General features: G+C 42.6%; 1 protein-coding gene across 1 annotated transcript in view; it reads right to left on the minus strand.

Annotated features, from left to right (window-relative positions):
• The window catches only part of OCA2 (OCA2 melanosomal transmembrane protein), a 481,929-nt gene that overhangs the window by 306,587 nt on the left and 161,886 nt on the right, over positions 1–13,456 (minus strand). Inside the window, exons 9-12 of the mRNA XM_019525532.1 lie at positions 3,760–3,831; positions 2,940–3,005; positions 1,918–1,974; positions 9–37 (exon numbers count right to left, since the gene is read on the minus strand). Coding sequence (XP_019381077.1) covers positions 9–37; positions 1,918–1,974; positions 2,940–3,005; positions 3,760–3,831 — 224 coding nt within the window. The remainder of the gene's footprint in view (positions 1–8; positions 38–1,917; positions 1,975–2,939; positions 3,006–3,759; positions 3,832–13,456) is intronic.

The raw sequence follows: 13,456 nt of genomic DNA on the forward strand, positions 1-13,456 counted from the left end.
TCATAGCCCACACTCTGCCTCTAGATAATCGGTAAGCCTAAGGAAAACAAAAAGCAATGACATAAAGGTACTGAATCTAATTTTTCAGTTTCATTTCAACAGGTGTTTCATTTCAAAGCTGTTTTGATTCGATTCGAGCTCAAAACCACGAAGTCAAAACAAAACAAAAGCCTTCGAAAGAACTTTGAAATGAAATAAGGGCACTTGAAACATTTTGAAAGTTTCAAAACATTTCAACTTGCAAAGCCAGGCTTGCTGCAGTTAGACAGAAACTAAGGAGAGGGAGGGCAAAGAGCGGGGAAAGACTGCTCTCTGCCCGAACATTACCCCAGCTCCCAGTTCAATTCCCCAACACCCTGTTTGAGTCCCCAGCTCTCTTATTGCTTCCTCCAGCTCCCCGATCTTTCCCCCAGCTCTCTGATAGCTTCCCCCAGCTCTTCCTGGGGGGTGCAGGCCCCCAGATGATGCAGGATGACAGCAGGCTGCCGCTGCCAGCTGGGACTGGCGGTAGGCACAGCCCATGCCAAGCACTGGGAAGCCTGGTACTGCCACTGGCCCCAGCCAGCAGTGGCAGCATGCTGTCATCCCATGTGCAGATCTGGGACCCTGTGCCCCCTGGGAGGGCTGCAGGGTTGTGCTAGACTCCTCCTGGGGGGCGCAGGATGATGCCAGGAAGCCTGGTGCTGGTGCTGGCCCCAGCCAGCAGTGGCAGCATCCTGTCATCGTGCATGCAGATCTGGGGACCCGCACCCCACAGGAAGAGTCCAGCACAGCCCCGCAACCTTCCTGGGGAACATGGGCCCCCAGATCTGTGCACAGGATGACAGCAGGCTGCCGCTATGGGCAAGTGATATGAGTTTTGCTTTGAACAGTTTGAGGTGCAGTTTCCCAGAAACTCCTGCACCTAACTCCTTGAAACTGAGCAAGCTTCATGCCCTCAGAAGGGGTCTACCATCCCTGCAATTTGCATCTGAATCAGGCAGGAAATGACAAAGTCATAGGCATTTTCATGATTCCCCATTATAGCCTATGGACGAAACAGAACAGTGCTTCAAAATGAAATGAAACAACAAAATGAAACACTGTCCCTTCGAAATGGCAAAACAGAAGTTGAAACAAAACGGTGCTGTTTCACACAGCCCTAATCAGTACACAAACTTACAGAGATGGTGCAACATCATTGGGAAATATTCTCTAGGCCAGAGGTGGCCACCTACAGCACGTGCTACAAGTGGCATGGATAGTCTCTGTGTGTGACACACAGCAGACAGAGGAAGGGAGAGGCAGACAGGGCAGGGAGCAGAAAGCAGAGCAGCAGATCAGCCAGAGGCACAGGGCAGTAAATGGAAAACAGAGTAGCTAAACAAGCAGAAGGGGATGGGAGTAGTATGCAGCAAGGGTGTTTGGGCTAATTAGTGGAATGCCTGCCAAAAAAGTTGTCCCCCGCTGCATTAGGCCGATAAGTAGTATGCAAAACCTTCCATTTAACAGGGGAGAAAACAGGCAGAGCAATAAATAGTGCTCTACTAAACATCATGCAGGGAATCTGTGCCAGAACCAGAAAGAAAATCCAGATTCTCTTCCCTCCTCTCACTCTCAGAAAATTCAAGTAAACAAGGTTTATATGGGAAACTTTGCATGAATTGAGCTCCAACTCCTATCCAGTGGGCAGTTTTGCGCTGCTGTTTTATTTATGCATGGAAAGTGCACCTTGCCAGGAGTCCTCCACAAAAGTCTAATTTGCATACCACAGCTTTAAAAGCTTTCTCAAACACTTGCTTAAACAATTTACAAGTTATCTATCTGTCAGCCATTGTTATCTTACATAGCGGGATGAATGTAGGCTGCACTGAAAGAAATGTGAGAGTGTAGTAGTGTTTAAAAAAAAGTCAATGGCAAGTGTCACAACAAACCTACCTTTACTGCACAGTAATCAAAAAATCCAGTTTCAGAAAATATGGCCACCAGAAGCATCTACAGAAAAAGGTAAAGAAAAAAGATTTGTTTTGAAATGGAATTATTTTCCCAACAGGACAATGCCATGGTGTGTTGCTTTCCCAAGGAGTCTGCACTTCTATCATAATTTTGGTCATTCCTCCCCGCCCCCCACACACTTTTTTGAGACCCCAGGACCCCAACATCAGGATGCTAAGCAATAAAAGTCAAATTTAGTTTTTACAATGTAATTTACCCTTCTGCAGAAGGGCAGCAGTCCTTTTTCACATGTAAGTGGTGCATAAACCTTGTGATCGCCCTCCCGCTGGGAGTGATTTCCATTCCTAATTACTTGGCAGGGAATATATGCTAAAGATATCTACCCTGGGCCACTAATCAAGAGTATCCATTAGCATATTTTCTTCAGCATTGTTCTGTAAGGTCCAGAAGACATTAGCTCTAGAAAGTTGCATACATGTTTTCCATAATTCTGGAAAGTTGCCTGACACCATCCATCTGCTTCACTAATGCTAGACAACACAGCTTATTAGAAATAAGATTGGGCAGAAAAATAAATATATTATTACAGCCAGGTTAGATGCGTGCTTTTGTCTCTACATTTCTCATTCCACCTCCAAATACAATGATGTGTAGGACAAAGGAAAACCACTCTCTCTAGCAGAGTTAGTTTGAGGAAGATTTTGAGTAAACAAAATTAATAAGATAAATGACAGTCATAACACTTGGCACTCATACAGGCCTTTCGCTAATAGTTCTCATAGATCTTTTGAATGTGTTATTATCCCCATTTTACAGATGAAGAGACAGATAGAGTACACTCTGAATATTTTCAGAGTGGTTCCAATTCTGAGACACCCAAAAGGGGCCAAATTTTCAGCATGGCATCACTCCATGAAAGCACTGTTAACAAAATAAAAAGAAACAGTGAAGTATCAAAAACAATTACTCCAGCAGTTTTAGAGCAAAAGATGCATTTTAATTACCATTCCAAACAACAGCGCCAGAGTTTCATAATCAATCCACTGCACCACTTTGACCATGCTTGGCCTCTGCAAACAAATGATACAATTATCAGTCAGCCATGCCAATCGCATAACTAGTGATTAGCTGTGGAACTACAAACTCTGTTTAATTGGTGGCCATTTAAATAAACCATGATGAAAATTAATTAGTATTTCTCCAAGGTACCCAAAGGGGGCTGTTTTCTATTACCTCTGAAAAATGCTGACAACCTGCATAGTTCATTATGTAATGTTTGCATTACGCTTTTTGATTGTTTGCTTCTATCACAGCATTATAGAAATTAAGGAAAACTGGATTATAGTTAGTGTCCTTTACTGGCAAACTTTACCTGTGGCAAACTGGAGAATAGCAATGACACAGGGACTGGTTTATGAGAAAGAATTAAAGGCATATAATGTTGCTAAATATCAACTGGGGATAGATGTGGGAAGGTATGAGCCCCAAGGTGTAAATATTTAAGGGAGCCCAAGCCTTCCAATTTGACTAATACAAACGTAACTGAAAACAACAGTATTAGAGCTTATCTGAATAAAACTGAAAATGGTCATGTTCCTCTCCCTGCAAATTCAAAATATCACACCACCTTCATCTCCTTTTCTTCTGTTTGAGGCTGGAAAACAGACCTTCTCTTTCATGATCCCCAAAATTAAATATTATTCTTATAGCACTTTCTGCCCCATAAAGACTGCAAAACTCTGTGGTCATTTTCAGAAAGATAATCATGGGAGCTTATGATGCAATACACAGACATAAACTGAATACTTGAATATGGCAACTTACTTCCCCTGCCACAGCTAGTGCAGCCAAAGCTGCCAGGGAGCCCAGCATCGCCGCAAGGGTTCTATGGACAATCTGTAAGAAATGGCAAAAAAATATTGAAAAGCTTTTTAAGCCTCTACTTGACTCCTACCCTTTCAGTTGAGCCGGCCACTTCAAAGCAACCTTTTTTTTTTTCAAACTTGTTTCTCATTAAAACAAAAACAAAACCCTGTGTGAACGGAGACTGGCCTGGGATGTGGGAGCCCCATCATGAAGGACCAACTCTGTCCAATTTAGAGAAGAGTTCTGTATCCCAAATCAGACAGTACAGGGAACTTGAACCTTGGTCCCTAACATCAAAGGCCAGCACCCTAATCACACCTATAGACAAACACGCTTCCAAGGAGGGGTTTTAGTGATGTGGATGCACCCCCTCCCATTGGGTTGTGCACTGCATGCACAATGAGCTCTCCAAGCTCACTAGCTGGTCAGTACAGCTGGTCCCCTGCTAGAACCACTGTTTTCACACCGCTACAGGGACTGGAGGTGAATTCATTTCCCCCCCTCTCACTTTTTCCCTTGCCGTCAAATTCAGCATGGGAAATGGTTTGTTGGGAAAGATTTAACAATGATGTGATCACCTCCAGGGCTCTGGAGCTGCACAAAAGCAGTGGCTCCAGCAAGAGCCCACGCCAACTAGCTGATGAGCTCAGAGAGCTCCCTGAATAGGCAGAACTCCAGCAGGAGTCCACACAAACCGGCTGGGAGCTCAGAGAACTCACTCCACATGTGCTGCACAGCTGACAGGGGTTTGGCTGCAACCCCCTCACACTTCTCCTGGATTCGCCCATGTACAGGATTCATGACAAGAACATGCAGTTCCAGTCATGAGTTAGGGGGTAATTAGCAGATGGCTCCTTTTGCAGGGGAAGTGGGGGTTGTGCTAGGATCTGAGCAGTACTCAGCTGTGGAGTCACTATGATTTTTAATGCTGTTGACCCTGCTGGGGCCCAGCCTAGTGAACTCTATGGTAAATCATGAGCCTTTTGGCCTTGGACTAATATCATGCATAGTTTGTGCTATATATGCATAGGTACAAAAGTGCAACTTAAAAGGCTGTTAATGGAGTACCTGGGATAACAAGGAGTAACAGCCACAAGTTGATTGAGAGCAAGCTCAGGCTTGATATCAGGAGGCATTACTTTATGGTTAGGGCTGCCAGGCTCTGGAATGGGCTCCCAAGGGAGGTGGTGCTCTCCCTTACCTTGGGGGTCTTCAAGAGGAGGTTGGATAGATATCTGGGTGGGGTGTATGATCCCAGCACTCGTTCCTGCCCAGGGCAGGGGGTCACACTTGATGATCTGTTCAGGTCCCTTCCAACACTAGAAACTATGAAACAAGTGTGCACACTTGCTCACTCAGTCTCACAGATACACACATAAGCCCATTCTTTTAAGCCTCTCTGTTAAAACCGTCCTGGCAAAAGTTTCATCAAAACTAAAACTTCTCCACCAAGTGTTCCAGTTTCAACAAAACACCATGCATCATAAGTATGTTTCAGCTAGCTACCTTTAACTCTTCAAATGAGCCATACTGCTGGCTTGACTTCTCTTAATTGCCCCGTAGATTGCCTGCAGATCATTTCACTACCACTAGTCATCTCAAACTATTGTCACTGATGTCTGTTCTTTGTATTCCATTAGCCTGTAGCCTCTCCAAAAACAGCAGCTAAAATAAGTCTTCCTTGCCCATTCTTAAGATCATGTGATTCCCCTTAACTGGTCATCTGTAATAGTACACTAGAATACTCACAATAGACAAGTCATGTTAAATAAGTGTCAAACTCAGAGCCCATCACATTTTAGACTTTAACAACAATATTATTTTTAAATTCTTTGCACTTCCAAATCATTTTAACTTAGTAACTCAAAGCACTTTTACCAAATTTAATTAACTTAGCCTGCTAACAGATATTATTCCATCCATTTTGCTGACAGATAAACAGATACAGGTATATGATTTTCCAAACTCTCATTATAAATCAGTCACAAAGGTGAAAACTAAAGCTAAGTACAGATGTTTCAAAAGCCCAAGGCAGAATTCATCTAAATTATGCAGTTTTCTGTAAGCAGCATAGGTGAACAAGTTGCCTATACTGGCTGAGGCCAGCAGGTTGGGGTGCTCCTGCACACCTCTTAGGAAGCCCCAAGGGAAGCTCCCTGGACTGCCAGAGATGCCAGGCAAAGCCAAGTGGCCGGATCAGTCCTGATGAGCTGCCAGGTCCATGCAGCAGAAGCCTCTATTCCTACTCCCCTCCCCACCAACTCCCTCCCCACTGCCTTGCTACAAGTGACAATTGGCCACAGGTAGGACGCAGGGCTGGGGACAGAGGCTTTGCTGGCTCAGGTCTGGGAGCCAGGGCTGGGTCCATGCAGCAAAAGCCTCCACTCACTCCCCCCTGCTGCCTGGCTGCAGCTGACAACTTGCCATAGGCAGGAGTCAGTGCTTGGGACTGAGGCTTTTGCTGGCTCAGGTGTGGGATAGCTGAGGGGCAGGGCCCACAGAGCAGACAAGCACAGGCCAAGTGGTAGAGTGCCTCCCTGCAAGTAGTGCGGGGGACAGCAGGGGCGGGGCCTCAGAGGAACCTGGGATGCTAGCAGACAGCAACCTAACATCATTCAAATAGGAAATATGGTACAGAAATTTGACACACCAGACTTACCTAATTCAAATAAGTTTGAGTGCACGTCGATCCAGGACTATGTTAGACCAGGTTCCTCCATTTTTAGACCAGTCTACGTGCCCCAAACTTCTATACAGTTCCAAGTTTGGTTCACTTTCCAATCACTTACTCCAAATTACGTGCAACATCTGTACCTAGCCTAAGACAACAGCCTCTTCTTCAGGATACTGGACAAAACCTCAACAAATATTCTGAAATAATACAGTCTACAGCATGAAGATACGTATTAAAAGAAACAGCTTCCATTTATCTAAAAAATGTCTTATGCCTCCTTAATATTTAAGGAGGAAATATTAAAGCCAAATATGCCCTGCAAATGTCTGTGTCTTTCACTCCCTGTTCTGTTTTACAGCTATATAAGATGCGGTTCATGGATTAAATCATTTTAGATCATTAAAGAGAGAGAAGTTTATTATACAAAAAGCATGCTACAAATGTTTTAATGGTATTTACTGTTAGCATTAAATCCATGACAAATGGGTTAACACTGTCTCAATATTTGTCAAATGGAAGTAAAAACTATTTCTGGGGGAAAGTAATATCATTTAGAAATATCTCATTTGCTGTTAATTTCATTTAGAAAAGTTCTGCTGACAAGAAAGAAATATTGCCAACACCTGAAGGCCTTTCTATTTGTTCATCTTAAAGAAGAAGAGAAATGTTTGGTTTCTATTTTTTCTTTTTATTTAGCTTTTTATGTTTAAGTGCCAGTTCCTCTAGAAAAATAACACCACAATATATTGAATACCATATTTTCTGGCATACACCCCTTAACTTTCTCCCAAAAAAACAGCTGCCACATTCCACGTCCTACAACTCTTGAGGATCACATTTATAATGCCTAATATTCCATTAAAACTATTATAACTCTTGACTTGCATTTTGTAGAGGTTGAATTTTGAACATCTGAAGCTACTAAAAACTGAATTCCTCTAGCTATTTGAAAGTACTGTACAACATTTGCATTCAGTTTATCAAGCTGTTAGACTGCAATAATACTTTGATAAAAATTATGACTTCTCCCCAAATTCTGAAGTCCTTATCTCCCAAAAAGTCTCAGGAGGTAAAAGTACATGATTTAGAAGTCAACATAATGGTTGACTCTACCTTATTTTAAAGCATTGCTTTTGCAGCTGAAATCTGGGTCATCCTTGTTTCCTAAAACATGAATATATTTGATAAATGATATATCAAATCCAACATTTCTTTTCCACAAGTCCTTCTTTATAATGGTGATAAATGGCAGTTGAAACATAACTATCAGTGACTTCAGTGTAAAGCTTCAACTACTGCTCAGTTTCATGTCTGATCTATTTTTTATGCAGTGAAGCCTGTTGTATTAAAATATTTCTCTTATTGAGGAATTCATTTTCATCTGATAGAAATGACAGTACTTCAACATTTCAACAGGAAACAGTTCTTCCCAATATCTACATGTTTTATATACCACCTATCCCCATAGCAGCTCAGAGGTTTCCACATAAAATCAACAATAGCAGAAACATCAGTAGATTTCATAATGCTTTTGGCTCACCTCCCTTTTCAGATGTGTTATTTAGCCCCACCTGTGTCTGCTTTTTCTCAGACATGGAAAGGGTGTTCACAAGTAAACAAACTTCCCTACTCACAAGCAACATTAAACAGGGTTTATCACAAAGGAAAAAGGGGAAAATACACAACCCCAAAGAAAATCTTAACTATTAAAACTAACTATTAAACCTTGAAGTCCCAAACAGTTAACAGTCACTGCTTCACCAGTACGGTTCCTCATCAGGTTGCCTATGCAAGCCTAGCTCTTCTAGACCCTAACTTATTCAACATCAAGCCCAGGTAGTATAATTTAGAAATAGTCAATAGCAGATTTCTACCTGGACCCACTACAAAGACTTGTGCTCACAAACACTTTCCTTTTGAGGAGCTAATGGGAAATCAGGTGGTCCTCAATTCCAGCATGGAGACAGTGTATGAGGACCAAAAGAAATTCCCAACAGGAGTTACTTTTTGGATCAGTAGAATAACTAAGGAGGGAACAAACCCTGAGGGGGCACCAGAACTGCCTACCATCAGGAGTCTTTGCCAGGGCAGGGACAACTCTCTAATGCCTAGACCTAGCCATAGGAGCTGAGCACACCAAACAGTATATCTGGGGGAGATGTGAACAAGTGGGGTGAATGGAATGGACCCCCCATTATGGAAGGAAAGGGAGTAAATGATGCAAGGGTCTCAGGCCTAAACTTGTATGACAAAGTTCTCCTGGAAACACTGAGGGTCCAGGAAGTAAGGAAGCCCTCAGAGACAGTCTGGAGGAGGCAGCTGGCACCAGGAAAGTCCTGCTGTCTCCAGACTCCCTCCTGGAATGGCTTTTTGCCTGGACACTTCATGTTACTCAATGAGACAGCAATGACTCTGGAAAAAATCTTTTGTTTTTACATTCTTCCAAAAACAAGGTGTATGTTGTATTGTATTTTAGGGCATGCTATATGCAAGAATATATGGAATGATGGTTTTTAATCCTAAAATAAATATCTTTAAATGAAATATTTGAAAGAAAATGGTTCAAAGTTAAAAAAGAACAAAAACAAAAACACTGATCTATGACATTCAGCCATAATATTAGTTTCTGCCTAAGTAATTTAATTGCTTCAATTCTATGGCAGTTAGGAAAGTTGTATATAGAAAACTCGGCCTGAAGGAAAATGCATAGAAGGCAGTAACGCTATCACTTTCCAGTGCCTTGATTTTAAATACCAGATACCACTACACAAGTTACTGTATTTACTTAAATATAAGACAACACTGATTATAAGATTCCTCACCAGTAATTTGATTCTATATATGGAAAATTTACACATTTGATAACATTTTCCAGGTATAGAATCTAATTATTGGGCATTTGCGTTGAATTTGTCCCCCTCCCACTGCTATAGCAGGGAAAATAAATCTGAGGAACCAAGTGGCCCTTTTGCCCTCTGCCTCCCCCCAAGTTCCTCCCCCTGCAGCTCCTTTTCCTCCGCATTACTATTAGACCCTGCTCTCTCTAAGCACATGAAAGCAAGGGACAAATTTTAAAACATGGCCCTTGTAATAAACATAGTAGTAATCTGCACATAGCACCCATAGACTTAGTTCATCCAGAATTGATGCATTTTACCTTTTTTGAAACTGTTTCAAGAGTACCTGTGCTAAAACTTCCAGCATACTCAAATTGCACTTTGGCACCTAACTGTATATAGCACAAACTATGCATGATATTAGTCCAAAGCCAAAAGGCTCATGATTTACCATACAGTCCATTGGGCTGGACCCCACCAGAGTCAACAGGATTGCAAGTCATAGTGACTCCACAGCTGAGTACTGCTCAGTATGCATGTGTACTCCAGATACCCCCAAGAAAGGATCCATGTGCTAATTATCCCGACACTCATAAATGGAACCCAGTGTACTTGTCATGAGTCCTGGGATCCTCCAGAAACGTATATGCAAGTGAGGTGCAGGGCCATCCACCTCATGAAGGCCAGGGCCGCACACACGCAACAGATAGAGAGAGGCCAAAAGGGGCATTCTGGGTGAATTGTTTGAGACCCTGTTTAGTGAAGTTTACAAAACATTTAAGGCTGGTGAAGAAATAGGATCATGGGAAATTGGAAATAAAGGTGCAGCTCAGCTGTGGCAGTGAAGAGGAAGTCAAAATGTATGCAGTGTAGTAGCTCACCATGCCTTGAACAAGAATTGGAGCTGAGGAGAATGGACTCAATGGGCACTATCATATATCTCGTATATCATATACTTTCTATGACCAAGTAACTCGCCACCTGGACATGAGAGAGCAAGTTGACATTGTATATCTTGACTTCCAAAAGGCCTTTGATCTAGTATTCCTCAATGTCCTCACAGAAAAATTGTAGGATTGTGGGCTTAACTCTGAGACAGTCAGGTGGGTGAGAAACTGGCTGCAGGATAGGACCCAGAAAGTCGTAGTGAATGTATGTGTAATTCTGGTGAGAAGTGGGCAGCAGTGTCCCGCAGGGGTCAGTGCTTGGTCCAGTACTGTTCAACATCTTTATTAATGATTTGGATGTGGGGACGAAGAGCTCACTGACCAAGTTCGTGGCTGACACCAAGTTATGGGGAAGCATGGTCACATTAGAAGATAGGCTACAGATACAGGCAGACCTAGAAAGACTAGCAAGTTGGGCAAATCGGAATCAATTAATTGGAAGTTCATTGCCGAGAAATGTAAAGGGATAAACTTTAAGTTCATCAGGGTGTTCACCAGGATCTGGGGGAACGATTGTTCACCAGAGCCCCCCAAATGATGACAAGTTCAAATGGTTATAAACTCCTGCAAGACTGTTTCAGGCTGGACATAAGGAAGAATTCTTTACTGTCTGAGCCCCCAAGGTCTGGAATAGCCTGCCATCGAAGGCAGTTCATGCACCTACTCTGAATGCCTTCAAGAAAAGATTGGATGTTTATCTTGCTGGTATCCTGTGACCCCAGCTGACTTCCTGCCCCTGGGGCAGGGGGCTGGACTCAATGATCTTCCGAGGTCCCTTCCAGCCCTAATGTCTGTGAAATTTGTGAAATCCACCTCAGGATGAGCAACCCCCAATGCATCTATGGGCTAGGTGGCAACAAAATGACTAGTGCCACAAATTAAAGGGACCTGGGGTAATAATGGATCACAGTATGAATATGAGCCAGCAGTGCAATGCCAGTAGGGCAATGCCAGTAGTGCAAATAATACTCTGGCGTGCATCAATCAATGCATCTCCAGCAAAACCAAGGAGGTGATTCTTGTGCTCTACTCAGCACTGGTGAGACAACACCTGGAGTACTGCATCCAGTTCTGGGCACCACACTTTAACAAGGACATGAACAAGCTTGATAGAATCCAAAGAAGAACAAAGAAGAACAAAGAAAACATCACTTCTATGTCCCAAAATATTGTTTATTTTAAATGCCAAAGGAAAGAAGAGCAACAGGAGGTGTAAAATGGGTTTATCTGTAGTCACCTGTGTGAATAAAGCAATATAAAATGGACAAGGGCTATGGACAGGCATTACATATAAACCAGTTTAAGTGATCAGAAACTGGTTTAAACCTGTAACAGAACAGACATTCCGTGCACATAAAACCATCTGAAAATGGCTGAAACTGGTTTGAGATAAACTTGGTTGAATGTAGTATCAGACTTAACTGATTTGGGTCAAACCAGTTTCTACAATGTCTGTCTCAGACCCCTTCCTGGTTTAAGATAAATCAGAGTCCCCCAGCATGCCAATTGCTTTGCAACTCTGGACTGGACTCTGCTCTCTGCTCCAACCCAGCAGGATGGTACCACCCCTCTGCTCCCTGGCTGGAGCTCTGGCAGAGACTGCAGGCAGCTGCCTGACTTCTTCCTGCTCCCCCCACCAACCACCACCATTCCTTGCTCAAGTAGGGATTCCCCCCTCCATTCTGCCTTAGACAGACACCTCTCAGCATTAGCTAGCATACCACATGCTGGCTATGGTCTATGCTGTGGAAGATGGGACAAAGGCAGACAGGACAGTGTCAGCTTAGGGCTTTTTGGAGCTAATCAACAGGCAGCTGGTAATGTCCCTCCATTCCTTCCTTGGAAAAAAGTTGTTTAAGAAGAGCTTGAACTACTGAGAAAGGCTTTGTTTTGTTTGATGGGTGATAAATGCTAACAACTCCCTGTGTAACTCCCTGCTGTGTAACTCAATGCTCTGTTATCAACAGCAAGGTGGGGAACCCCTCCCTAGTCAGAGTGTCCTAATCAGGGCCTCCCTCAGCTCAGCACTGTGGAAGGGATGGAAGGGCTGTTCTAGTGTTGTCCCCCACCTCCCCAGCTTCTAGCCTGAGACACTGCAGGCATGTGCCAGCATTTTTTTCAATCCAGAGGGGATATCTGTGCAGTTACAAACCAGTTCAGCCTAGCCAAGTTAGACTAACCTGCAAAGACTGAATCAATTCAGACTCAGAGTTTTTGAATGCCTGTCCCTAGCCAAAAAGTCCAAAGGAAGGTTATCAATTGTCAATAGTCTCAGTATTTTAATATCTGCCTAGAAACCACAACTGAAGATAATTCTGAGCCTCCTTTGAGCTTTACAATGGAGCCAGTAAAAGTTGAAGGAGAAGAGTCAGGTCATGTAACCTGGTGAGACATTCTCAAACTGAAGCACATTAAAAAGCTTATATCATTGTCTTTCAGAGTCTCATACCTATAATATTTTGGCTACAAGCAAGCATTGCTCCAGCTTTAACCTATTGGAAAAGCCATATAACCAGCTTGAGTGTTTTTATTGACTTATAGGGAACATTAATTGGCTTTGGTCATACCCACAGGCTACATAACCATTGAAATTATCAGTTGAAAAGTAGCTTGTGCTATAAAGTGGTTCTTGTGTCCTAATGACAGAATGAACATAGGCAGACAAAGGACAGTGAAAAGAGATTCTGTAAATCCCTCATCTGCCTCAGCTGGAATTACTAGAAAAAGATAGTGCTCTATAGGAAAGGCAGTCTTGAAAATAGTTTGCATCCTGGATTTTTTCTGTAACATCTTATCCCTGTGTTAATTTAGCTACAGGAAAAAAAATCCTATTTGGCCAAATAACATAAAATTAGCAAATAACTAATCAGTAGAAGGCTTCATGTTAGTAGCTGAAACAGATCAGACTTCTGGTGAAAATAGAGTTGGCCAGAGCACCTGGATATTGATTATTCTAGCTTTGCATTATGTTACATTAATATTTATTTTATGAAAATTCTGACAGTTACTGTAAAAGTACTGTAATGAGAAGTTCCCTACTGTAGCTGCAATATCTATCAGCAATTCTCTCATCATATTCCTATCCCCTCTTTCTATACTTCCACAGTTCTCCCCTTTTTGCTATCTCTTCTAATTTAATTCCCTAGCCATTCTCATTACGTTTCTTTCTGCTTTGTTTGTCTACTCCCTTCTCTTCC

The sequence above is a fragment of the Gavialis gangeticus genome, unplaced genomic scaffold (assembly GCF_001723915.1).
Source record: "Gavialis gangeticus isolate Ggan-Ray unplaced genomic scaffold, GavGan_comp1, whole genome shotgun sequence".
Classification (NCBI taxonomy): Eukaryota; Metazoa; Chordata; order Crocodylia; family Gavialidae; genus Gavialis; species Gavialis gangeticus.